At 32.5% G+C, this 27325-nt stretch overlaps 1 protein-coding gene across 1 annotated transcript; it reads right to left on the reverse strand.

Moving 5' to 3' along the window:
- Positions 1-1892: 1892 nt before the first annotated feature.
- On the reverse strand, positions 1893-27244 carry LOC18033017 (DNA topoisomerase 3-beta). Its single transcript, XM_024181165.1, has 15 exons — positions 26974-27244; positions 26823-26879; positions 26483-26586; positions 25034-25127; positions 24288-24387; positions 23361-23604; positions 19577-19739; positions 19369-19488; positions 16557-16636; positions 12205-12483; positions 7157-7325; positions 6773-6901; positions 6492-6704; positions 3658-3837; positions 1893-2785 (listed from the first exon to the last, which is right to left on the reverse strand). The coding sequence occupies exons 1-15, from the start codon at positions 26995-26997 to the stop codon at positions 2138-2140; spliced, it is 2604 nt and encodes an 867-aa protein (XP_024036933.1). The 5' UTR covers positions 26998-27244; the 3' UTR covers positions 1893-2137.
- Positions 27245-27325: the final 81 nt, after the last annotated feature.

Below are 27325 nucleotides of genomic sequence, written 5' to 3' on the forward strand. Positions count from 1 at the left end.
TAATGTAAAAAAGTTCTAAAACAATTTATGATTTATTAGAACGGCAGTTCAGCGACTGTCCAGTAGAATTTCAGCGACAGTCCCGCGGTGGTCCGACGACTATCCAGTGGAGTTCCGATGACGGTTAATTTATATTTCTATATTTTCATACTAAATAAATAAATAAGTTTATTTATTTTATTAAATTTCTTAAATCATTCATTAAATTTAATTAATATAAAATTATTTATAATATTAAATTGATAAAATAAATTTATAAATAATAATTACTAATGACATAAAACAAGTTAAAAATTTGAAGGGTAATTTTGAAAATTTTGATTTCCAACATAAGAGGAATTTAAAATTTTCACCCCTCAGTGTGTAATTCAAATTTTATATTATGATCGATATTAAATTCCAACGAAAATTAAATTCTTATATATTTTATCCAACCAAATAATGGAAATAAAAATATTATTTAAATTGCTTTTCTCTTCTCAATTCTCTCCTCCCAACCAAATACCACCTTAGAGCAAAATGGAGAAGAAATTATGGAGCTCGTAATTTTAATGAAGGATTAAAATTTAATAATCAACGCTTTTTCTATATTAAAAGATCAAATGACTCCTCTGATGTCAATACATTCAATACAACAGCTAGCAGTTTAGTTGATGGCAAATGCGTTTTAACAACATAGGATGGACGACTAATACACATTGAAAGTATTATAGTATGTTTGATAAAAATTATTAGAAAAGTATACAAGTGATAACTTTCTATCTTTTTTTTTTCATATTTTGTCAAATAAAAATATTCAACTTCTCTCTTTTTGTGCACAAAGGATAAATCTAGTAATCTCTTAATTTTTGCCATTAAAATTAATAGGATGAGATTATTTAAACCCACCGAACTAGTAATTAAATTCATTAATTAAATAAACTCACCTTTAAATTTTGAAAGTTTTACTCTACAAACCCACCGGAGTACCCAATATATAATGTTTACATTTATTAAACCGAAAACTAAAATGTTGTTCAAATAGTTTACTCGTAATAAAAATAATACCTTCAATTATTTATTTTGAATAAAAATTTAAAACATGAAATTAAATTAACGAATGTATGAAATAAAACATCTGTATGAAATATTAGTGCCCAATGTAATTTATTTTTTAATTATAATGATATTAGGGTTTGCGTGTGATTGTATTAAGATTTCTCAATTTATTCCTCTCAATTGATGTTTTTAAGTACGTAAATCAATTTTGAGTACTATTTTCCACTTTAATCTTAAATCTTTCAATCACATCAACAATGCTTGAGAAATCTTTAAGTGGTATTTGCCATGAATTTCCATTTTATTTTACTTAGGCTCATGTTGCATTTTTTTAACGTTAGTGCCATTATTTCTACGCGTACACATAAATATTGTATAGAAATTTTGTAGAAAAAATTTTGAACCCCTTAAAAAAAAATTAATAATCAAAATATTTAGTTATTATAAACGGTACATTTATATTTTGTTTGTTATTTTATATCCAGACAACAACTTTTGATTAACTTTTTCAGACACAATTTTTGAACTCTTAAAAGTTAATAAAAAAATTCAGATTTATTATTCTGTACATTTTAGTGTCCAGAATTACAATTTTCATTAGGGCATTTCAATAACTAATTTTTTTTTTTCCCAACAGTGGGTTTAGTAAGTAATTTAGTGGGCTTCAAATGGCCCCCCCTATAAAAATATAATAATAATAAAATAAAAATTATTGGGGTTGAGTTCTAAGGGAGGATTGAATGGTTCATATTGGTCCATCTAATCTGATCCTAGACCTCAAGGAAAGAAAAAAATACCTGTAGTCTTCGGCATAATATGATAGGCCAAAAGGAGCAGATAATTAGAAATGCAAAATTTTATTTTTCCTCTAAAATTCTCTAAAACATCCACTGCACACTGAAAACAATGAGATAAAAAAAATGCTAAAGAGAGAAAAAGATGAGAGAAAGTGTGTTGAAAAAGAAGAGAGAGAGTGCACTGGGTAGAGAAAGAAAGCAAAATCCTCTCATCTTTCTCTCTCTTTAGCATTACTCATGAGAACTGAACATTAGGAAATTTAAATGCAAAAGAACATTTACCGACCGTCGTCTACTATCTTTCAGAAATCTCGAAAACTCATTTTCCGATCGACCCCTTTTCCAGTGCCCCGTCCCCTTCCTTTAAATGCACCTCTCCCTGCTCCTCTCCCCCTCCCTCTGCCACCCAGCCGTTTGAAAAATGACTTGCCATGCTTCACTTCAATGAGAGAATGAAGCAATTCATCACAAAGAATACAACCAGTATGCAAGGTAGCTCCATCATCCAAAGGTGTCGTTTTCTTATTGAAGTCGATTTCTATAATTTTAGAACCGCATTCAGGACATTGTTCCTGAGTTGTTGCAATGCGGTGAGCACCTTGAGGGAGGGAAACAAGGCAGTTGCACATATTGCAATAAAGTCTCCACTTTGGAGCGCTTACTGGGTCTAAAACTAGTGTCCCATTGCATTCCGGGCAGGCGCAGACACCTTGGGCCATCATAGAATGCCGGCATGCTGGGTGTGGGCAGAGGAAGCATGGCATGCCAGCTCCTTTTCCAAGTTTGCCAAAACTACCAGTAGTGGTAGTACCATAGAGTGTATCTATACCTTCAAATGGTGGATTATTATAGCAAAATGGGCAGAGGGGGAATGACTTGCCTTCTGGACCAGCCATGGAGAAAATCAAAAGCTCGAAGTTGTCCAAAGGGCATGTAAGTTCCTTGTACAGCTGTAGGAGAAAAGAAGATAATTAGCTCTTGGAATAATCTCAACGGAGAATTAATCACATACGATTTCTACATATAAATCTCTCTGTGGAACAATTAGCAATTATGTTTTCCATAAAAAGTCTTAATTAAAAGAGAACACAGATGTAGATTCATGCTATGAGCTAATGGATAAAAAATCAAGAAGCATTCTGGAAGATTAGAATCTGTCCATAACATGTATTAAGGGTTAGGTTATTTCAACTTAAATTTTTAACTTAAAATTTTAATAGAAGATTTAGGTTATTGATCTCATACAATCCAATGGTGGATGAATTGGCATCACTAAATGCCACTATCACTTTCAATATCTACCATTGAATTGCATGGGATCAATAGCTCAAAATTTGTGTCAAAATTTGAAGTCAAAAACTTAAGTTGAAATAGCCCCTTCCATTAAGTAAATATATTTTGTTGCAATTGCATCTTATCCACAAGATTTAGCAGGGATTGATGCATTTCTTAAAGGCTGGTTTATTATTTATATAACAAAATGAGAGCCCAATGGTTTGGGTTGAGTGGTTGCGGGTTAGGGGTTCAAACTTTTGGCACTATCTTCTTGAGATATTATCCCAGAAGCTTTTTTGAGTGCACAGATTATATGATTCAGCAGCTATAGTCCCTAATTTAAAACACAGATCTTTGGGAGCAGAAGCAATAATTAAACATTAAAAAAAAGGATGAGATAACATAGGAAAATGAAAGAAAGCAGAACCTAGGTTGTTACTTCAGGAAGGAAATTTCAGATTCCATTCCCCCCCAACCCAGCCCCACCCCCACCAAAGTTAAAAAAAAAAAAAGAGAACAGTACATTTTGGTTTAAATTCTAAAATACCTTTAAGGTTCCTCTTTGAGGAAGATTATAAACATCCTCGCATGTAGAACAATAAAGACGTGATGGCTGCATAGAAATATACTTCATATACCGCAGGCATTTGCCACATTTACTAAGAACACGTCCAGAGTTAGAAAGTGGGGAAAATTGTGCTTCAAACAGTGCATCCATGTTTTCAATCTACAGAAAATACAAAGAAAATTTATCAATAGCAGAGAAAACCACCACCACATACCTGAGAAATGAATAAAAGCTCTAGCACTTTTGTGGATGACTGAAATTTAAGGTCTGCACAAGGTGATGCAAATATATAATCAAGGAAGCAAAATATCCACAAGAAATTAGAATATCATTTCTGATAGAGATTAAAATCCATGTAAAAGAAATAAGAAGAAAATGAACAAAGCCCTAAGATATTTCATGTTTCTTGAGGTTGAGGTGGAGAAATGGACGAACAAATGGCGAACTTTAATGTAATCAAAACAAATTTTGGAAATATAAGTCCAATGAAGTACAGTGATGTGACACATGACGCAAGTTTCTGCATCCCACATACATTAATACTGCTACAATTCTTCAGCTGCTAGAGTTCACTTGTGTCAGCTTGGTAGATGGAGAAACTGAGTATACAGGAGTTCCAAGTGAGACCGGAGCTTTTAATGGCCAATATGGGCACTTTTCGGGAAGCAGGACCATAGGAGGACTGTAGCAGTTTTCGGTACTAATTTCTAGTCTTTGGAGCTCTTTCATGGGACAGGACAGGTTGTCTTAGCCCCCTGAAGTTATCCCATATTCATGGACGTGATAATTATTACCAAAATAAAAAATTTTGAATTTTAAATAAAATTTGTATGTTTATCAATTAATTAATAACATAACCTGTTCAAAAATCACTTTGAACTAAAATCTAATAACAAATATTTTTAAGATTCAATTATATGCATAATATTTTAAAATAAATTATTCAGCAAATAATTCGAAATAATATTCAAGTACTTGTATTATAGGTAATAACATGCATTTAGTTTGTTATTATAACTAAAATAAGAATTATATCTTATCATAACTAATATATTTATAAACAATCAATAATAAAATTTTATTTATGATATGATTTTATTTCTCATTTAAAATGTTTTCAATAGGTGATAATTTAAATCTTATAGCCGATAATATAATAACTCATTAAATAAAAAATTATTAATGGATAAAATGTGATTTAATATTTAATAGTTATTATTCAAGTTTAAATCGATTTCAACATAGTACTATGCCAATATGATGTAGTCTAATTTAGTCGCACACATGACACACCTACGGGTGTAAATTGGGCTCAGCTGGATAAGAATTAGCTTGATTTGTTTTATCGAGAAGGTCTACAGTTTGAGTCTGTACAGCCTATACTAATGTCAAATAATAACAATAATAAAAATAAAAATGTAGAAACACAAAAATTTATAGTTTATGAGCTGGCACAGCATGAGCTGAACATGAAAAATTATCGTTGGCACATGAGACAAATTGGTTCGTGCTAGGCTCGCATTTTAGGCAGGAAAGCCTAAAGGGTAGGCATGAAAAAATTCAAATAATTAATTTATAATTTTTTAAATGATTCAATAAAGAGAAAAAGTCAACAATACTATTAATAAAAGTTATTTAACAACTAAATTGAGGGATATTTTACTAATTCTAAAATTAAATTAAAAAATTAAAAAAAAAAGGCCCATAAGCCAACACAGCACAAATGGTAATGGGCAGTACCAAGCCAACATTTCAAAAATTAGGCCCAGCATTAAACATGAAGGGGCCTAAATTTGCGCAGGGCTAGTCCATCTCTATAGATAAAATGCAGTCACCTCTACTTGGGATTTAATGGAATAATCTACTATACCTACCTTACAGCTAATCCACTTTGCCTATAAAGCTTTACTTGACTAATTATACAAAGGTCTTACTAATGCACTAAGATTGGTTACACACTTAACTACTTTTTTTTCTTTTTCTTTTTTTGGCTCAGAAACATAATAAGTATATTAGATGTAGGAAATGTACATAGAGGAGGGACAAGAAGTCCACAAAGACAAAAGACAAAAATCTCCAAGCCCAAGAACTACAAATCCTATGGAGGATAAGAAATTCTAACTAATGATATTACACCATAGTTGCTTCCCAACTAATCAAAATAAAGAAGAAAAACAAGTCACTAAACTATATACTTATTTGTCAGCTAATCCACTGGGGCTACTATGCCAAAATAGTCTATTTTAATATCACTAATTATTACAATCATCGTTATTTTAAAGAGTTATAATAACAGTTGCTATTAAAGTATCGCCAAAGATCATTTAATTTTACTCTTCATATATTTATTTATTTATCTATGTAGCAAATTGAAGATTAAAAAAGCAAGCTCTCTTCCAAAAGACTTTTCAAATATAAACAATTTGATATTATTTTAATTAAATTCTTCTCTAACCACATTTACCTACCTTCTATTTTTTCAATAATGTAGTTATAGTACATCTCTCTCTTCAATAATGATGATATATTATTTGAAGAGGACAAAATCACAGAGAAGGACATTTTGAAGAGTCTCTTGGAACCTTTATTGTTAATGTGGCTCTTTAAATGAGAAGTGAAATCTCATTAGAAGAGCCTTTTGGTTATGCTCTGATCATTTTATTATTGTTGTTGGTAAAATGGTAACTATTACAAGATTATTGAAAGACTAGAAGAAAAATGCAATTCATGGTAAATTTAAGACTACCAAGGTAGGATGAAACACTGAGTATACGTACATAAAGATTGGATATCAAATGATAAGATTCTCTGACCTGTTTAACAAAATAACTATATTTCTGCCTGAACTGCTGTAACACATGCTGTACAACACCAGAGTGATCTGCCTGGCCTTTAGCAACAAGAGTAATCTGTTGCTCAATGAAACTTCGGATGTCTGGCAAACAGAGATCCGGATCAATACACTGGTAGCCTCTTATAAGTGTGATACCTAATGTAGTTGGAGCCAACTTTCTTCCAGCTTGAACCTGAAAATTGAATTTAAGTAAAAATCCAAATCTTTGAAAGCATATCCAACAAAAGTAATAGTACAAACCTGGACATAATTGCGTTCACATATATTGTTAATATGCACAGGTATTGATGCATCTGTCCCTATTCCATTCTTCTCCATTAGGGTAATTAGCTCACTCTCGCTAAGATACTCTGGTGGTACAGTATTTCCCTGCAGATTTAAGGAAATCAGAAACCATCAGTAAGATAAGAACACCAAGAAGCTGTATAATGTTAATTAGATTTTTAGTTCCTGAATATCTATCTCCCATTGAGGAACTACCCTTTCTTCTAGAAAATTGCCCCATGTCCAACCTTCTCCCCTTTCAACAAATAAAATTATGAAAATCTTAAACCTTAGTTTAACTGAATAAATGAAAAACTTGAAATTTGTGATCAAGTTTTAGTCTAGAGGTTGAAACAGTACCTCATGCAGCTCCACCTTTGAAACTTCAATCTTCTCTTCTTTAGTAAACTGAGGAATCTTTTTTTCATTTATAGCCAACCACGGCATAATGTAAGTAAATCCTTGGACAGTAACATGTTGCCCTACACAATGGAAGAATTCAGCACCCATTGAAAATTTTACCTTCGTCCTGCAGTGAACATCAAGCATTAGCACTGTATTATGATACAGCTATCACAGGTGGCCAAATTTTCTCAATTTCTAAAAGCATTAATTTCATTTCATATCAAGATAAATAATCACTTCTTCCTGCATGAAAGATGGAAAAAGAAATTTTAATTCTAAAACTTAGCATCAGCAAAATTGTCTTTTCAATATAAAGCATGAAACTCCTATTCTTTCATTATTTAATTAACATAAAGCAAAGCATTTGTGGGATAGTAGAGAATGAATTGTAGTATTTACATCCTTGGTAAGCACATGAAACGAAAATGCTGATGTGATTGGAAATTCTAGACCATACAATTTTTCTTTTTTTATAAATATTTTTCAATACAGTAAATAAATGCGAACCAAAACTCTTGGTTCCACCTCCAAGGGGTCTTTCTAGTAGACCCAACAAGTATCCGCAAACAAAAGGAAGTGCACCATGAAGACTTGAAAAAAGGAAGAGAAGTAATATTTTATGATATTCTGCCATTGTATTCCAAATAATAATAATAATAATAATCAGACCTGTATTCCCAAAAAAAAAAAGAAAAAATAATCAGACATCTTTCCTTGTAAAATTTTCATATTTTAGGCATCCACACCAGAAAATCTTGTCATCAAGAACAGAAGCTGGAAAGCAGTATGGACTCCAATCTTTATGGTTTATTTTTCATAAACAACATCAGTTCATTGGTTGCAAAAAACCATATGACCAACAATGCCATATCCTATACATAAATAGTATGGTTTTTGGTTGATTCCAATCATATGGCTCAACTAAGGAAGAAAAAGTTACCGTGTTAGAATTTAGAACAGTAGAGAACAGGTTTCAGAGTGACCAAACGAGTCCTAAAACTAAACAGAAAAATGAGGATATGAGTGTACCAGAAGCATTAACAGTATGACACAGTTTTTTTTAATCTGAAATCAATATATAATGGGAATGAGATTTAGTGCCTGTTTGGTATGGCTTATTTAAGAGCTATAAGTGCTTATTTAATCGTATAAGCACTTTTTTAAAATTTTTATGGTGTTTGGTTATTTTTTTAGTAGAGTTTTTTTAGCTTAAATAAGCTAATTTACCTCTACTAGCAAAAGCCCAAAATTTGAGCTTTTGGGAGTAGAGGTTATAGAGCTTTTCTAAAAATAGATAATATAAAAAATATCACACAGTTTAATGGTTCAAAAGTGCTTTTTTTATTGACAACCAAACACCCAATGACTTTTTGTCCAAAAGCTCTATTGGTATAAACTCTACTGCTATAAGCTCTACTGTTATAAGCTCTATTTAATAAGCTGTACCAAATGGAGCCTTAATTCCCTCCATTCACATCATAGGGTTTCCATCCCCATAATCATGTTCAGGTTTATTTACTTCCATAATGGGGAAATTAATATATTCTCCATCCCCTAATGTAAAACCTGTAAATGAATAAACCAATTAAGGAAACAATATTTTGAGAACTATTGTTTCTCCACATTCACTGGATATTAATCATTAATCATTTCAAATTAGCAGTAGTGAATTTTCCAATGAAAAGGATGTATTACAAACATAAATTGATGCCAATGGTTATAAAAATCATATGGGGAGAATAGTTGGGATGTGACAAGAGGAAACATCACAGGGTTATTTCTTTACGGTTCTTGTTTCCTTTTAATCTATATTTAAGAGGCTAAAAATTTTGATTTCTGTCTAAATGCAACAAGTTATAAAATGTGTACTCAAATCCATAACTATCCACAGGAATAGTTAATTCCAAAAATGACCATGCTAGTGTCAGTGACTAAATCTACTGAACAATGGTCTGAGACGTGGAAAACCAACAAATTAGAAATTGCCTTCAACATAGGTGAACACAGAGGAACTGTTGTCTGAGGGATAAAGATTGTAGTGGTGCATGGTCAAACAATAGCTTCATTAACTATGAGCGCACAGGAGAATAGATCGGCAATCAATTAGGATGACTAAGCAGTGGTGACCAATAATTGGGCTGCCATCTAATGGCAGCAATGGATGGCTGCCAAATGGTCGGTTGCCAATATGTCCTTCAAACTTGCATGAATGAAGGTAAGTGGCAACCAAACTCTCTAGCGTCAGCAGTTTCCTCCACACCCTGCTGTTGGCAGTACGCTAAAGCCAGTGCCAATAGATGGAAACTCAGTCTTTCTAAATTGTTTACAACAAATAACTTATAATCATATTTTTGTATTTGTTTATTCAAATAATAAAAATTTGATATTATGTATTTAATTGTATTTAATAAGTTTTTTTATTAAATATTCTGATAATTAGAAAATGAAAAAAAAAAAGCATTTTGAATAAATGTATAATAGAAACATAAATCACAAGAATTATCTAGCTCAGATGTCTCCTTTTTTTAAAAAATACAATTGTTAGAAAAAAAAGTTGCTATCAAACTGATATTAAAGACAAATTATAAACTTCAATATATTGTCTTTCATTAGAAAGTTGAAAAAACCTTTTTTCTTTTACCTACCAGTCCGCATTTACACACTATATACATATATGAGTACACACACATGTATATGTCTATACATACATGTGTGTGTGTGCACGTGTGAAGAGTGGGAAGAACGGGGTTTATTCTCTGACACAACATTTTTTACACAAATTCCTACACAATTTTTTCACCCTTGGATTACTGAACTTTTAGTACTAGAGATCAAATCTCAAGTGGGCATTATTATCACTACATCAACTAAACATGTCAGAATCAATCTCAGCCATTAAAACTTGGTTGATCCAACAGTCAAGAAATTGTGTAAGAAGCTTGTGTACAAAAATATGGTGCCCTATATCTAACCTACCCCTATACAGAGTGTAAATTGTTAAAGGACAAGGAAAACACTGCAAAAAACCACATGAGAAAACTACTACATATATATAATTATGAGATCTTGATGCCCAGTTAGAAGATAAATGCAATCCTTGACACTCAAATGAATCTAAAGCTCAACATTGTTTTACCTTTATTCATTACATATTATTCAATATTATGATATAGGACCATCTCTGAAAAATCAACCAGACAATTTTGCCACTGCTGCAGAAGTAATGATGGTCCAAAAAATTACTAAAATTTAGTGTTTACTCAATTTTTGTATAATACTAGTTATTAGGATATCTAACAAATTGAAATTTTACCTTTTCGTTCTCTTCTTCACCTTGCTTGTAGAGAACAGTGATGCAGAATTGGGCAACCAATTATTACATATTTTTCTTTTAACCTTTACGAAACAATAGCAGATGATATGCTAGTTCTGGTTTGTTGTTACAGCTTCTTGAAAAAGTTATCATTTTAAGATTGTTTGTGACAAAGGATAAGATGATTGATGTTTGGATGCAGCAAAAGTTTGGTTTAGAGAATTTGATGTCATTTTGCTGAGAGAATTTGGATTTTACTGACTGAAGATGGAATTTAGGATAAACCTTGTGTGGATATATATTATCTGGTTAAGGTAGAATTTATTAAGCATCCTTGGTAGACTCTTCAGATCTATTGTTTTAAAAGGAAAAACGCATGATTGAGTTGTTGAAGGAAACCAACTTTCATTTACTTTGGATTTTAATTCTTCTGAAAAGAAAGATGATAAAAATGGTTAATTTCCAAAGCTGATGTTGAATTCCATGTCTTCGGCTCCAATTGGGAGGTAAGGAAGAAATAAAAATAAAGATGAAAAAATGGCTATTGTTACCTCTCCTAAAATGTTGATAAGATATAGTTCACATTTACTAATTAATTATTCATTTTACTTTTTTGGTTAGATTGTGAAAAGTTCTGTCGAAACTTATTGTTTAGTTTGATAAATTATTAAAAAAGTATTATTACTCTTTCAAAAGTGATAAAATTATTAGGTAACTCTTTTATAGATGGTCCACAACTTCATATCCAACACTATTTAATGCATTAAGCAGGGACAATTTTGACTGTAAATTCATCTAATGGTTAGCAATGAAGGACAAAATTTTATCTTCTATTCAAAAGAATGGATGGAAGGACCACTCTATGTATATAGGAAAATGATCCAGTGAGCAACTTCGCCCACCATATGGTGACAACTAGCATGTGGCACAATTATTAACTCCCTATGAATGTGCTGATGCCAGACAACTTCATATGGGAGTGTCACTCACCATGACGCAGGCAACATTGGCCCCTAGATCATTACTCTCTCTCTCTCTCTCTCTCTCTCTATGTATATATATATATACATATGAAACTCAAAAATGAGTGTGTGTGTGTGTGTGTTATTTTAATTTTAAATTTTGATACACATTCTCTTCCATTGATTTTGAGCAATCCAAGAGTGGAAAAAGTAGATGACTTGACAACATTAAATATTATTTTTTATTTTGAATAATTACCATTGGATGGCAAGAGATAAATTGAATTTTTTTTTAAATTTAAAAAAAAAAAATATATATATATATAACAAAATTATAAAAAAATTTGCTTACAAGAGAAAATATTTAATATAAATGTTAAGAAATTCAAGTTTATAACAAATAAGCAACTTAACACTTAGTAACACACGAGAAAAATGAATTAAGACCTATTTAAGACAAATGCATTAAGACCTATTTAAGACTTGAACATATTAAGCCTTGAGCCAAATATTGATCTACAAGACATTACATAATGGAAAATGAAACACTAGTCTAAAAGGCTCGTCTCATGATATTCTTGGAGAATTTTGTGTGGAACTAATAAGAAAGAAGGGACAAACTCCAAGCAAAAAGAAAGAATATTGGATGACTTTAAATATTTTCATTATGGTCAAACAAAACAAGATACCTCGCATTAAGAAAATTAAAAAAAAAAAAAAAAACCTACCTTATATACTTGCAGTCAGGAGATACAGTGCCTAGAAAATGTTGACAGACATATGAGTATAGTCTCCAGGCATCTTTGCCTAGCATATCTTCAGTTGCTGACCGCATAGGAGTAATTGGAGGATGGTCCCCTGCATCAGTTCCCGATCGTGGCTTAGCATAACCTTCAGCAAGCAGTCTTTCTACATAATCACCCCAGACTGGGTTATTTGCCAGTGCACTGAGTGTGCCTCTAAAGTCAAATGAAGAAGGGTATGCCGTGCTTTCTGTACGTGGATAGCTAAAAGAGGCACACAAAATACCAATAGTTATTAAATTCCACCATTTTCTTTGTTAAGAAGGAGATGGTTAAAACTGAAATCTTCATCAATCAAACAAGAGACTGATTCATTCATAAGGAACATACAAGGTTATAGAAGTTGCAAGATAAGTGACGGACAAAATAAGGTTAGCTCAATCAGATAACTTCATATTAACTTGTCATAAAATTATTGGATTCCACAATTGTCATAGTATTCTTGTTCAGGGAAAAAATCATATGCATGACGCGTACAATCAAACCTCCAGTAACCCAGTCCTTATATTTTAAGCAAAAATATCTAAATTCTGTAGCAGTATTTACAGTAGATACAGTAGGTTTATTTTATTTTTTATTAAGCAAATTAAGATAATGTACAGACTGTTATGTTGTACACTTTAAAGAAGATTAAAAAGTAGATTGTATTCTACATATCATGTTAAGTTGCGCATTGCAGAATCTTTTTAAGTTTATAATATCAAGTGTTAATAGTTGCAAGTTATCAAATGAACAAAGTGCCAAAAACAGAATTGTTAATAAAGCACCGAAAATAATTCAGTACAGAAATTTCACTAAGAGCACTTTTTTTTTTTTTTTTTTGAGAAGCACCAAGGGTGGTCAAACAGCATATTCTTTTTTATAAGAAACTGAAAAATTTATTAATAAAGAAGATGTAAAAACAGATAGTGGACCAGCTGTCCACTCAGAAAACAAAGACTAGCACTATTTGTGTTATACAAAAGTATACCAAATCACCTCTCTAAATATTAGAATTAGTTATAACTCCCTATCTCAAAACCCCATCCCAGTTTAGATTTATGAAGAAAAATGATGAATGTTGAAACCCCTTAGAAACTGAAGCCCAAAGTAAAGCAAGAAAACGAACTCTATCCCATAGTTTTTCAGCATTATCTACACTTTTCCCCTAAAAATGTGAACATTTCTTTTCTCCCATAATACCCAAAACAGTGCTGCCTCTGTACATTTCCAAAGAGTTTTAAGCCTTTTTTCCTCTACCAAAAGCAAAAGATTCTCTATAAGAAGAGAATCGCAAGAACCCGGAATGACTGACAAAAAATTAGCTTCTTTGAAGAAAAAGATGATTTGAAGTTTCTGCACTTCTCTTACACATCACACACCAAGGAGAGAGACAAAAATTAGGAAGCTTTCTTGCATCACTTCTCCAGAATTTAATTTTCCTTGTGCCAAGGCCCACAAGAAGACTTGAATTTTAGGTGGGATGCTAGCCTTCCAAATCATTTTGAAGGGTAGAAACTCTCCAGCAGAATCATCGTTGCACAACTTCTCAAAATAGGGATTGCAAGTATATTGTCCAGAGGCTTCCGACTTCCATTTCCTCTTGTCTTCCTCCAATTCATCAATATTGAGATTTTCAATACTTGACATTAGCGTTGCAAGTTCTTTACCCTCTCTATCATTCAAATTTCTTTTAAAATTGAACTTCCAATTCCAATTCATAAAGGGTGGAGAGAAAGCCATGCTAGAGAAATTTGAGATATTTCTAGAAAGGCATAACCTGTACAAGTGGGGGAATTCTCACACAACAAACCATCATCCCACCAATTATCCTCCCAAAAACGAATAGCCTTCCCATTACCCACTTCATAGGCAACAAAACTAAGAAAAGTGGGGTACTCTTTAGATATAGCTTTCGAGGGGATTCTATTGGACCCATTTCTAACCATGTTTGCATCCTGTCCATTTGGATGAATTCCATACTTGCTGCGATAACCGAGTGTGAAAGAGAGGTCCTCTCCAAGGGAAACCTCCAAAGCCAGTTTGCTAAGAAAGCTCTATTTTTCTTTTCTGCATTGCCAGTTCCTAAAGTGCCTCTAGTTTTAGGCCTTTGCAACTTTATCCCACTTCATAAGATGAGATCCATTGCCATTTTCATAACCTTTTCCAAAGAAAGTCTCTCATCATCTTCTCAATTCTTTCCATAATTTCAAACGAAATTTTGAAAAGAGAGAAAACAAAGAGAAAGAACATAAACAGAGGCAGCTTAGGGATTGGCAATTCTTCTCAATCCAAGGTCAAACAGCATATTCATCTGCATTTAATGTCTTTCATAACAAATTATTGACATCTGATGGCCCAATGCCTTGGATTGCAGGCTTTCAAGTGCTCAAATTAAAAATAATTACAAAAATTATAATGTTATTATAGTTTGACTACTTCAGGAATTACAAAAATTATGCAGCTTTTGTCCAATAAATTATTGACATCTGATGGCCCAATGCCTTGAATGGCAGGGCTTTAAGAGCTCAAATTAAAAATAATTACAACAATTATAATGTTATTATAGTTTGACTACTTCGGGAATTGCAAAACATCAAATGACTACAAAAGGTATTGACGTCTATTATTTTACTACTATATTTTTTTAAAACTTTCATTTCACTAAATCTCCGTTACCTCCATTAGTTGAGTAGGTAATTAACCATACCAATTTTATCCTTGAAAGAAAAGTACAAAAATTAGGTGTCAAATATTAAATCCATAAGACTGTTAAGGATTATTTTTCCGTTAGTTTATATTTTGAATTTATAACATTGTATTGCTTTGTATGTTATTCCTTCTTGTGATAAAAATTTCATTAAAGGGCAAATTCAGTATTTTACTAGTAACTAACTGGTCAACTAATGGTGCTAACAGCAATGTAGTAAATTGATAGGTTTTGTAAAGATATAATCGTAAAATGGTAGATATTAATACTTCTTGTAGCCATTTGATGTTTCTTGTAATTCTTAAAGCAGTCAAATAATAATAACCTAAAATTATAATTTTATTTTAATTTTTGTACTTACAGCATCCCACTACTCCCTAACCCCAAAAAAGGTATTCTCATGGACTTAAACCATCACCTCTTGCTTCCATTGCAAGAGTTAATCCAACTAGGTTATCCTTTGGCGAAAATTAGAAAAATAATAATCTTTTTTTTTAAGGGAAAAAAATTATAATTAGAAAGCATTAACATGAATTTAAGTATTATATCGTTAGCCACAAATTATTTATGATTTCTTGTTGAAGCAAATGATACATAAAAAGCAATTCCGGTTACGTGGATTTTAATCTGGGACTAGCAACGATATGACTAGTCTTTCATCATAGTACCCCTCTAGTTTAAAATAGCCATGACCAAGCGTGACTTTGGTCAGACAAACTATAACAAACAAATACATATGCAAAATTATTAAAAGCCTTGTTCTTCTAAGACACGGTGTTGGATACATGACCAGGAAAAAAAAAAGGAGAAGGCATAGAAGCATGGTCGTATATCTACCTACTTAATCACATTGCTTGAAAAAAAAAAATTACCTACATTTGGTAAACAACTTTACCTCGTTTTTGCTAAGAAACGGAACTATTTGAGATATGTACCAGGAATATGAGATATGTACAAGAATTGGTGGGACTACAAATCCACAAAAACAAGGACGAGAAGTCCCATCAATGATGGGCCATCATAAACAAAACACTCAAAAAACTAAGTAGATAAAAATTAGCCCAAAAACCAAGACCAACACAGCTCACTAAGAATGCATTCCCTCCTAGGATACAGAGGCTTCCCAAATAATACCAAGATATCTTGTTATTGCCTCTTATTAGCAAGATTTTCTTGCTTTACAAGGGAGAGGAAAGGTAAGGGTTCTATGGGATTGTGCAATCTTGGCTATTATTTCGGTCTTGTGGAATGAAAGAAGCCAGAGAATCTTGATAATGAAGTTGGGGGAGGATCCTGGCACCTATAGGACAAAGTGAAGTTCTGGCTTCCCTATGGGCTTCTATAATTGCTGAATTCGAAGATATCTCTTTCTTTTTTAACTAGCCCCAAAAACAGCATAAGAATTTACAAGTAAGAGAGGCTTTCAGTCACCGAATGTCCAGATTTAACAACACTTCAATTTCAATTCAATAAAGTTGAACCTTGTGATTATAAACACAGAATCTACACTCAGTGGTGACTAAATATACTAATCAATTTACCACAGATAAAAAAAAAAAATAGTAAAGGGAGAAGATATAGGGAAAACCTGATGAATCCTTGAGTATACAAGCGCTCAGCTAACTGCATAGCCATTTGAGGTCCATACCCTAATGCACTTGAAGCAACCTGAATGTAGTAAGATAATATAGAAAGGTCAACTGAAGATATCACATCACTGGTAAAGAAGCTTGTAACTCTAACAATCAGATAATGATCTACATTCATTATGATATGTTAGTGATGCTATTTAAAAAACAAGCTCCTAATATTTGTTGTTAACTACAGTACTTTGTGAAAATTCAGAATATCCACATGACCAAAAGAAAAAAATTATTTCACTTTGGGAGTAGGCTTGTTTCTTTTAAGATAAATTGAAATGGACATATTATAACCTAGAAAGAGATGAAATCTATCCGTTCCAAATTCTTTTATAATTTCTCTTTTTTCATTTTTTGGTTGTGATAGGAAACAAAGAAACTTGTCATAATAAGGAAAAAATGTACAAAAAGTGAACGAGGTGTCCAAATCCTGTTTAACAGAGTACAAGATCTTGGTGCTTTTGTACAAACCGCAAAAATATAACCCGGTTTTTTGATTTCCTGTGTGCACATCTGATCCACTTCATTAGTAATTTGTTATAAACTAGTTCTCTTTAGTGTTAAAAAAAGGGATTTAGATACATTCCTTTTAGATCCAGTAAGAAGATACTAACAAAATTATTCTTAGTTGGAACAATATACGACAATATTTTTGAACAAGAAAGCACTGACAATACTCATCTACCATCAACAAGAATCCGGGATGACAGCAGTGTCTACAAATCTGGATTTTCCCACAATTTAACTGACATTTGTCGTGTTCTAAGTTCTTGTTGTGTTGTAAGTTCTTTCTCCATCCATGAACTTAAACTCTATCATAATAACCTTGTATAACTTAACACAAACCCCGTAGATCCTGCTCTATTTAGATGGAGCCTTATCATACCTTATACTTTAGGGTCATCATGATAGACATCGAAATCCAAATGACTAAATGCTCCACGTATTATGGACTTTGCCAAAAAGAAGCAATAAAAATATCCAAACAAAAAAGGAATGTTAGCCATACTCTAAAGGCTTATAAAATCTCAAAAAGATCCAATTCCCCATATGAGCACTAGGGAGGCTTCACTGTCTAATTGGGCCTAGAGGCATTAAGTTTCTCACATTTTTGTTACTGATCAACAATTTGTTACGATAGAAAGCTCAGAAACTTCAATTTTTTGTGTTTTTTAACTTGAACAATGAAGGAATCATCAAACTTGAGGAGACAAACAATGCATACTAATATCTCACTTGTATCTTATATAGACGTTGTATACACTCTACACCAATTTACAATGAAAGATCATAGGGAGAACATATCATCACACTGACACACCTACCAACCGAAAGATGGTAACAATGAATGTATTTGGGTTTCATAACAACTTTGACTTCCATAGGACAATGCCAATGTATTGCCTCCCAATTCCATCCTCCAAATACAACGACATCCAAATAACTCTAGCCAATAACTCATACTACCTCCAAATCCTACATGTAGAAATGTTAACAGGGCAGATTCAAATAGATAGTAGTCTTTACAAACCCCTATCCGCTAACTTTTTGGATATCCATACTCGTTAATTACGCTTTAAATTTTAGTAATACCAAACCGGTTAAATACCCGTTAGGTGACGAGTATTTAACGGATTATGCAGGTAATTCTCACAACTCGTATCTCCAAAATCTGTTGTATAAATTTACACATCATTTATAATGTCTAACGCACACAAAATATATCACCAACTCAACCAAATAAATGTAAATATTTTACATTATTTAAATCACATGCATAAATATATTTAAAAATTAACAGAAACTGTATTCATAAACTATCTATATAATGTTAGGCTCTAACTTTCACATAACACATTATGAGAGAATGAAGAAAAATTCTCTTTAAAAACCCTGTCATAAAATAACTGTGCAAACTATAAGTGTTTATTTTTCCAAAGAATCAATATTTTACTTCTTATGGTTTCTTTCCTAAAATTAATTTTTTTTTTAAAATTTATTAGCTTATAGTAATTATTATATAATATATCATAAATTTTTACTGCATTAAAATATGTAAAAGCATGTTAGCTTAATTGGTTTAATTGATCAATTGAAAACAATTTCTTAGGTTCAAATTATATTGAATGTAGTACAAATATAAACATAAAAAAATTTGCTTTCATACTCAAAAGTGATCAAATTGGGAACCTATGCAGATAATGAAACATTTTACCAAACGTAAACCTGTTAATTAAATGGAGGATAAATTCCTACCCGTACCCCTACCGCATCAATTAAAACAGTAAAATATAAACCCATTTATTGCAGATACCCATTCAGATTGGATCCCAGAGATAAAATTGACATCCCTACCTACATAGGGCCAGTGAACAATCTAGTTATCTTCTTCTTTTCTACTATATACCATAGGCACAAATATGAATACCTCACATTGCAACTTCAACATAAATGCTTCATTCACAAGAAACTATCCATCTAGCAGCAACAAACTACAAAAGCTTCTTAGATCACATCTAGTAGTCCACAAAAATTTCCTTTCCCTTGCTGGACGTTTCTCTTATATGTATGTAAGTATCAGACTTTATCAAAGAAAAGAAAATTGAAGTATTAGACAAGCCAAGCACCATTTTTCCTACCCATAACCTGCTATTGTCATGGGAGAGAAAACTTTAGATTGTTCAAGTGTTCAAGAAAGAACAATCTCTGGCAGATTTTATATAAACAAGAACGGTATAACAACCCCGGGGTTATTCTGACCTTTAGAAGATTCACTGTGTTAAGACCACAAGGACGAACTTTGCTTTCCTGCTTTTCTGATATGTCAATTACTTCTAAGATTCCATCCTGCATAACCAACTTCTGAAACATCGTAGCAACCTGTAACATGACAGAATAAGATGTAGTACCTTGTATGGGAAAGCATGAAATGAGATAGAACTGCAAATATAAAGTAAAGAAGCCTCACATCAAAATCAAACAACTTTTGACGTTCCCATTCTAGTTTAAGTTCATAGCCATTCTGTACTAAGTAAGGGTGCAGAGTCCAAAACTTTTCTGGCTTAAAAGAAGTAATTTGCAAATAGCGCTGTACACAAAACCCAAGGGTAGGAGTTTGACAAGGTCCATAACTGAAACAAGAAAGAAGTGAGCATAAAAAAATGGTTGCTAGAGGAAAATGGACAACGACGGCACTCATGCCATAAACCTAAAGGTCTTTTAACGAAATTATATCAAATTAAAATCTAATGAACACAATGCATGTGCATAAGTAGATATGAAACTAACCCATAGTTTCCAAGCATCTATTAAGGGGAAACCAAGATGGAAATGATGGATAAACAAATTACCTTAAAGCACAGAATATATTAGAGAGACAAGCTGACAAATAATTACATGCAAGCATAAATTATATATAAAAGAAAAAACCGTAGAACAAACAAACGTCTGCATCACTAAATATAAATGCTGCCTCAATTTGATCGCTTGAAGAAATAAGCAACCTTTAGATCACAAAGAAAAGTTTAAAAAGCATAAAATTTTCCCTTACAATGCGGACAAAGATGCTGCTGAGCAAACACTTCGCGTGGAAGAATACGTTATACCCCAATCAAATCAGAAAATAACATGATATTTACAGGAAGTTAGTGTCGTATACATTTTTAGAGCACAGAATAGTTTTCATTGCTTTGCCCTCTCAATGGACAGCTGGTCAGCTTCCTGTAATGTTCTTCATCATTAATAAAATTCTCACTTTCTTATCACAAAAAATAATAAAATAAAATAAAAATTATAGCCTAAAACCTTAAACTTAACAGTAATATTCCCTAGAATGCCTCCCAGCATGCACACTTACATAAGAATCAATGTAACTACAGCCACAAACATGCCAACACTAAAAACTGAACTTGCTATATTGTAAGTAATAACATGGGAGGATTCAATACAGGACCATTTGGTTAAACTAGCTATAATACCATGTCAAGTAAATACTAGACCCGAAACCTTATGCTTATAGATAGATAATGTTAGGCTCTAGGTACTGCTTGTCCATATACAGCTTTTGTCATGATCATTATTGTTTACAATCGAGCAAGAGAGAGGGAGAGAGAAAAAAACTTTTGAGGACTAGCTGTTTTTATCATTTTTCATTTCAAAAAAAAATATATGAACTATCTTCAAAATAAGCCTTATAAAGCAATATAAGTATTGTTATGAGAAAGGCTTGATGTAATTTGTAATTAGTATAACATTATTCTTGATACTTTAAATATTTCAGAAAAGCAATAAAAGAGCCTACAAAGACTCTAAATCGACAAGGTATTATATAATTCATAAAAAGATATTAAGGTTATTTTGGATACTTCAATATTTCAAAAGAGGGGGGGGGTATAGAAATGCTTATTCAAGACTCTGAATCTTCTACAAGTGGATGGAAAAGAAAAATTATTCTCCATAAACTCTTTATCAAATGCAACCAAACAACCTAAAAACCTTGACAAGAGCATCTTAATATCAAGAAAATGAATTTGCTTCGTACATCAGCCAAAGCAAACAAACACTTAAGCTCTAGCATATGTAAAATGGTAAAATCATATAAACACAATAAGGTGTATCATAACTTGAGGGATGTAACTGAAACATAAGGGTCATATCAGACTTTTTTGACAAAAATGCAAAAGCAAATGTATTTAAAGAAAGGGTCCCCTAGGGAACGGCCCAATTGGGTTGGCCAAGCAAGAGGTCAAAGGGTTCAGATCCCACTCACACCAAACTTGGAGGAGGATTAGTTTAATTTGGGGTGCATAACAAAAAAAGGGGAAATGAATTGAGAGAAAGGGAAATATACAAAAGGGGAACAAGCAGTCCATGAACCCCAAAAACACTGAGGATATACAATTAGATGCAGAAGAGCTCCAAAAAGATTTCCTTCTAGCCACACGAAAATAACACTGTAGCAAAAGGCCTATAAGAGATCTGGTAAAGACTGCACAAACTATATGGGCATTTCCGATTTCTTAAAAAAAAAAAAAGAAGAAGGGGGCAGGGGTAAAAGATAAAGAGCATTACTGAATAAAAGGGAGAAGTCTCACAATGAGTTAAGATTATCAAAGTTCCAAAAAGGCTGACGTATTTGTAGATTCATCAGGGACAAAATCAGCAGAATATTGCAATAAATTTTGATCCTCTGCAACTGTAATTGCCTAAAAGAGCCCAGCACTCTCAGAGGGAGACTTCGTTTCATTCTAGTTTTGGAAGCTTGGCAGTCGGAATGAGTATGTGAAAGTTATTATGTAGTTTTTTTCTTGTTCCCTAAATACAAAACTCGGAACTTGATGTCTAGAGTGTAGCAAGAGAAATAAAGTGGTTCCAGTTACAAGTCTCTTTTTCTATAAAACAAAACATGATAAAATTGGAATTCCTTAAAATTAGAGAGCTGTTATACACAATCTAGAGTAATGTAAGCTACTTTAAAGCTTAGTTAAGCAGCTTCAACATACTTTTTTTTTTGGCTAAGAAACAAAAGATTAAATAAAACTATAAGAAATATGTACAAGGATTAGGAGGACTACAAATCCACAAAATAAGGACGAGAAGTCCCAATATAAACAAAACACTTAGAAACTGCAAAGATAAAAATATCCCAAAACCCAAAAGCAGCTTCAACATACTTGAAGTTGCAAAATTGAAAAACAGCCTGGTTGTCTGGTATCAGATAGAGGGAAAGGTTACTGAAAACAATATCTTAAACTAATTCAGATGGGGAAAGGTTTCTGAAACCAAAGTCATTCACCGACATGTTAAAGGAGCCAAGTCGTAGTCCAGTGGTTCAAACAGTGCCAAATAGTTGTACAATGTTGTTAAGCTGATTTCAATGATAATTCCAAGTAAAATATATATATATATATATATATATATATATGGTTGCACTGCAAAAATAAAACATGAGCCTCAATAACTGCATATCATTTTTCCTAAGCCAAAATCCATATCTAATGATATCGTGGTTCTGTTTGTATTGATGCTTTTGCATTAGCCAAACAATTAAAACTCATTAACTGTACTTGACTCAAATAAAACAGAATGATGAAATGCTGAATGCAAAAGACCCTGAGTGCTAGCGTTGATGAGTCAAAGGAGAAAACTCACAAAAAAGGAATATAGGTTGTTCCTCAAACACAAGCAGTTTCTTCAGGCCCTAACCAATCCAAGCAATTAACTTGTTTGACCACCCTGTTTAAATAACTAATACTTTAAAAATACTCAAACCACAAATTAAGGAAAATGAGAAGTTAAAAAGAGGCTATTTCAATTGGAAAGTACTAGATCAGTTGACAGTCCAGATAGTCCATGTGGTTCTAACTATCCAAACAGTTCTACTTGTCCCAGGTTAAAAAAATATTATCGTCAATGAGCATGTAACTGACCTCTTTTTCCTTTGTTTTTGGGAGGCAGGAGATTAAACAAATGACGTCACCACTAATCCACAATTATCTTGGTTTTTCCATCATTTACTGCCACTCCAATGGAGGTTAGCAAAGAATCTAAGAATACAATTTTTATTCTAGATTTTGCATCCAACTACTAGTCATAGCTACCACTTGCATCAGCACAATCATTCCACCTAAAAAAACCTTAATTAGAGACATGTTACCCATGTTACCTCAATTTGATGATTAAAATAGCACAAACAGTCTAAAATGAAATGTTACTAATGAAAACATATTAGAAAGAGAGAGGAGAAAACCAACGAGATAAATCTGGAGTCAAGATTCCCATATTTTCCCTGGAAATAGGTAGTTTGAAATCGTGTAAATGCAACACCAACTTTCAAATCTATCTCCTGCCGAGCATCTACAGCCAGTGCCTCATTTCTGTTAGGTTCAACAAGGTTACCCATAGCCTTCAAAATGTCTTTCTCAGTAACAGAAGAAAATCTTGCACGATGAACCTTTCTTCTAGCATCATTAACTTGAAAGCCAGTGCACTCAATGACTGCATAAATGATTAATATCAATTTTGAATAATTGATGGCCACCAAACAATGAAAAACTTTTTTCCAAGATCAGACCTCATAAAGAATGCTATGGCCACTATTGAATGCTAGGCAAGACAAGGTTGCAATATATCACAATATTTTCAGCAGCCATTGATTTGAATTCAAAATTAAAAATTTGAAGCAAATATCAAACCTGCTCATAGATACTTGAACAACAATATGGGAATCATATTTGTTAAAATTAGTAATAAGAATTGTGCCTCTTTAGATTATTTTCCAAAAAAATATTTATTTTTAAGTAGAGTCAGAAAAGAAACTGTACTGGTAGCATCAGTAGTTTTCAGATTCTTTCAGTTTAAGCTGTTGCAACAGTTAAATTTCAGATATCTGGAAACTACTCCAACACATTCATGTAAAAATATTCAAGTATTTAGCATGAAAATTGGGATTTAGTTGCCCTATATCAAAACAAGAATGAAAGATAAAAGCAGAACCCTCTCAATCACAATGCACAAGATAAAGCACTCTTAACATCTTAACCCTAAAGATGGTCTTCTTTTTTGCTCAAAGATTCAATTTATAAAGCAAAAGTAACTGTGCAGGATAAAGTAAGCACATATATAGCAACTTAAACCAACGTATAAAGTAATTAAAAGAAAAATAAAAATAAAAACCATACCTTCAAAACATATATTTTCTCCTTCACGATCACAATCCAACCATAACACCAAATGACCACAACCACGAGCTTCTTGGTTTAAATGCCTACAAATATGAACCTAATACCAGGACAAATGATCAGATTGTTCAAGGAAAAATAAATAAACTGAGCCTAAATTATTGTAAACATCATAACAAACAATACACGCGTGGTTTCTATAATCAAAAGCACTTTACCTATAAATTGACTTCCAACTAAAGTTATGCAGACCAGCATTTTCTCCAATGACCATAATATCTTTCATATGCTGATTTGACAATTGTTTTCTCATTGCAAAGAACAAAAATTAAGAAAATGATCTTTTTCTTTTGCTCAGAAACAGAAGAAGCATATGTAACTAATACAGACTTTCCCAAGAGAAAAGCCAAAGCAAAAGGAAGGAAAACAAGCTCCAAAGGCAAAAAAGCTGCAAAAACTCTATAGGGAAGAATGTTTACCCACCACCAAAAGGGAACAGAAAAGCCCCAAAGAACGGCACAAGATAGACACTGAAGCAAGAATTTCGAACAAGTTATTGATCAATACACCAAGATACTGTAATCCCAAAGTTACATAAATGCACACACATAGTTTTACATAATGTTATCATAAAGTACGTGTAACAATGTAATAGACCTACTATCATCACTATAAGAACTTCAATTTTGGATGACAAGAAAGAATCTATATATAGCTGATTGGCAACAACAAAAGAAAAGCTATACCTTTGGGTTTGATTCTGCCTTATGAACTGGAGCTTGAAAAAGATCCAGAGGATTACTGGCATTCCAATCTTGATATGCTGGCGGAAAATCTAATCTGTAAACATTACAAAGTTCAAGCACAGAAGAGCTAACCTTTAATTTTTTTAATTTAAAGAGCAAAATTACAAGGCCAATTTAAAGCAATTATAAAGTATCAGGATCATATACCAAGAATAATAGTTATACTTGCTGGAGGAGAAGCAGTTTCAGGTGCCAAGAATAATGTTATGTTCAAAAGGATATCAATAAAGCTAGTAATCAAAATATTTCCCATTTTTGTGATGAAAAGTAGTTGTGGCTCTAACTGAGAGACATACAGTCCTCCAAAAAACTGGGAAATTTTTGGGACAAATACATAGGACTACGTTGCAGGGATCTTGGCCACATTCAATGCAGTATCAGAAGAGAGATTGAAATGACTAATAAATGAAAGTTTATAAATGCAATGTAGCAGGGAGAGCAAGAAATAAAGTCACCATCAGTTCCAACAAAGGCCTATTCGAGAGCTGCTATCTCCCCATTGTACAAATTAAATCATTTCAACCTCTGTTTGTATTTTGTTGTCATGGTTGTCACTTTGTGTATCCTTAGAGCTTAAATAGTTAAAACTTTTAGGATTAATAGTTCCTCGACCAGTATCAGCAGGTAAAGCTGTTAATAACAAAGGTATCAAATCAATAGCTATGTTTCTTGTTCATTAAAAAAAATGGAGTTTTATGTATCATAATATCCCCCAAAAATTTGGCAAAACTCCAGCAAGATCATGATTACCAGCTTCAACAGATAGAAGCCTTAAAAATTTTAGAAAATATCAACAAGAAAATTAAAATATATCAAGAAGTTGTCCTATAGCCACAACATCTCCCATACAATTTTTTACACTCAAGAATATTTTCATACTTTTCTAGCTATGGAAAAAAAATATCTTCCTTATACAACAAAAGAATGAATAACAACAGAACGAAACACAAACATCTCCCATACAATTTTTCATACTCAAGAATATTTTGATACTTTTCTTGCTATGGAAAAAAAAAATATCTTCCTTATATGACAAAAGAACTATTAACAACAGAACAAAACACAAACATAAATTCCTTCAGGGCTAGGTTTAATTATACAATATGCATAACTATTTCCTTCCGACTCCTAGAAAGACTTAAAGGTAAAATATTCAGAGAAACAATCTCTTATACCCAAAGATCAATGGAGAACTGAGATAAGTGTCACTGATCCATTAATTATTTCTAGTTGGTGATATTAAGTTAAATCTAGTGTTCAAGAATGACAGATTCTTGAAATTTATTTTCGATAAGGGACAAAACAAATTACATTGACTTAATAAAGGGGCAAACATTTAAGCACAGGCAAAACAGAAGAATAATTCAAGCGAAAGAAGCCAGAAATGACCTGAAAACATGTCCAACAACTGATGTGACTTTGATATAAGCATGAGACCCAAGAAACATCCCATCAAACTCATGAACCTCTGTACTTGCTTTTCTGGTATATAGCTGTAACATTTAGGCAAATAGTTAATGTGAACAACAGTATTAGAAAGTAAGTAAAACTAAAAATGCCACAATAACAAGAAAATTGTTAAACTATAGGGGAATATATAGTCCAAGATTCTTATTCAACTCATCTTGAGCACAAATTAGGGATCTGTAAATAAAATATGAATTATCTGATATCACAAGAAGCTAGGTATGCGAAAATGTAAAAGTATAATAAAGGGCAGATTAAGTACTTTGCCACCAGAGAGGACTGTAGCGATTGAGAGAGCTATGCTAGGCTTCTCGGCAACCTGTTAAATTAAACGATTCAAAAACAGCAGGAAAGAGAGCAAAAACCAAATGAAAAAAAGGATGGAAAACGTCAATTGATTGGTTTATCATTACCATGAGAACTTTGAGAGGAGCCATTGCAAAGATTACAGTCTGATCTTGATTAAACTCAACGCCAAATGGCCGGCTTTGGAATAAAATGGAATGAAACTTCAATTCTTGCGTAGAATTTCCAGCGCTAGAAGTAGGGCGAATCAAGGCAGAAAAAGGTTGGATTTTGGCCAACTATTGCTAGCAAGTTGTCTGATGGTGGAAAGGACTGTGGAAAGGACTGTGGAATTGCCGTCGTGGGAGATGCGAGTGAGGGAATTGCGTGGGATGTACCTCATTTTCCTCGAAATACCCAAAATATAACTCCATCTATTAAAATTTATAACTTTACAAATACATCCTTCAAAAAAAATAA

This window comes from Citrus clementina, unplaced genomic scaffold (assembly GCF_000493195.1).
Source record: "Citrus clementina cultivar Clemenules unplaced genomic scaffold, Citrus_clementina_v1.0 scaffold_9, whole genome shotgun sequence".
NCBI classification, from domain to species: Eukaryota; Viridiplantae; Streptophyta; class Magnoliopsida; order Sapindales; family Rutaceae; genus Citrus; species Citrus x clementina.

Excerpts from the sequence above, each read along its gene's own strand:
- LOC18033017 (XM_024181165.1), bottom strand. The coding sequence starts at position 26,997 with ATGGCTCCTCTCAAAGTTCTCATG. Across the intron at positions 23,605-24,287 it reads AGAAAATATATGTTTTGAAG|TCATTGAGTGCACTGGCTTT; the intron begins GTATGGTTTTTA and ends TCATTTATGCAG. Across the intron at positions 19,740-23,360 it reads CTTGACTCCAGATTTATCTC|TTATGGACCTTGTCAAACTC; the intron begins GTTGGTTTTCTC and ends TTCTTGTTTCAG.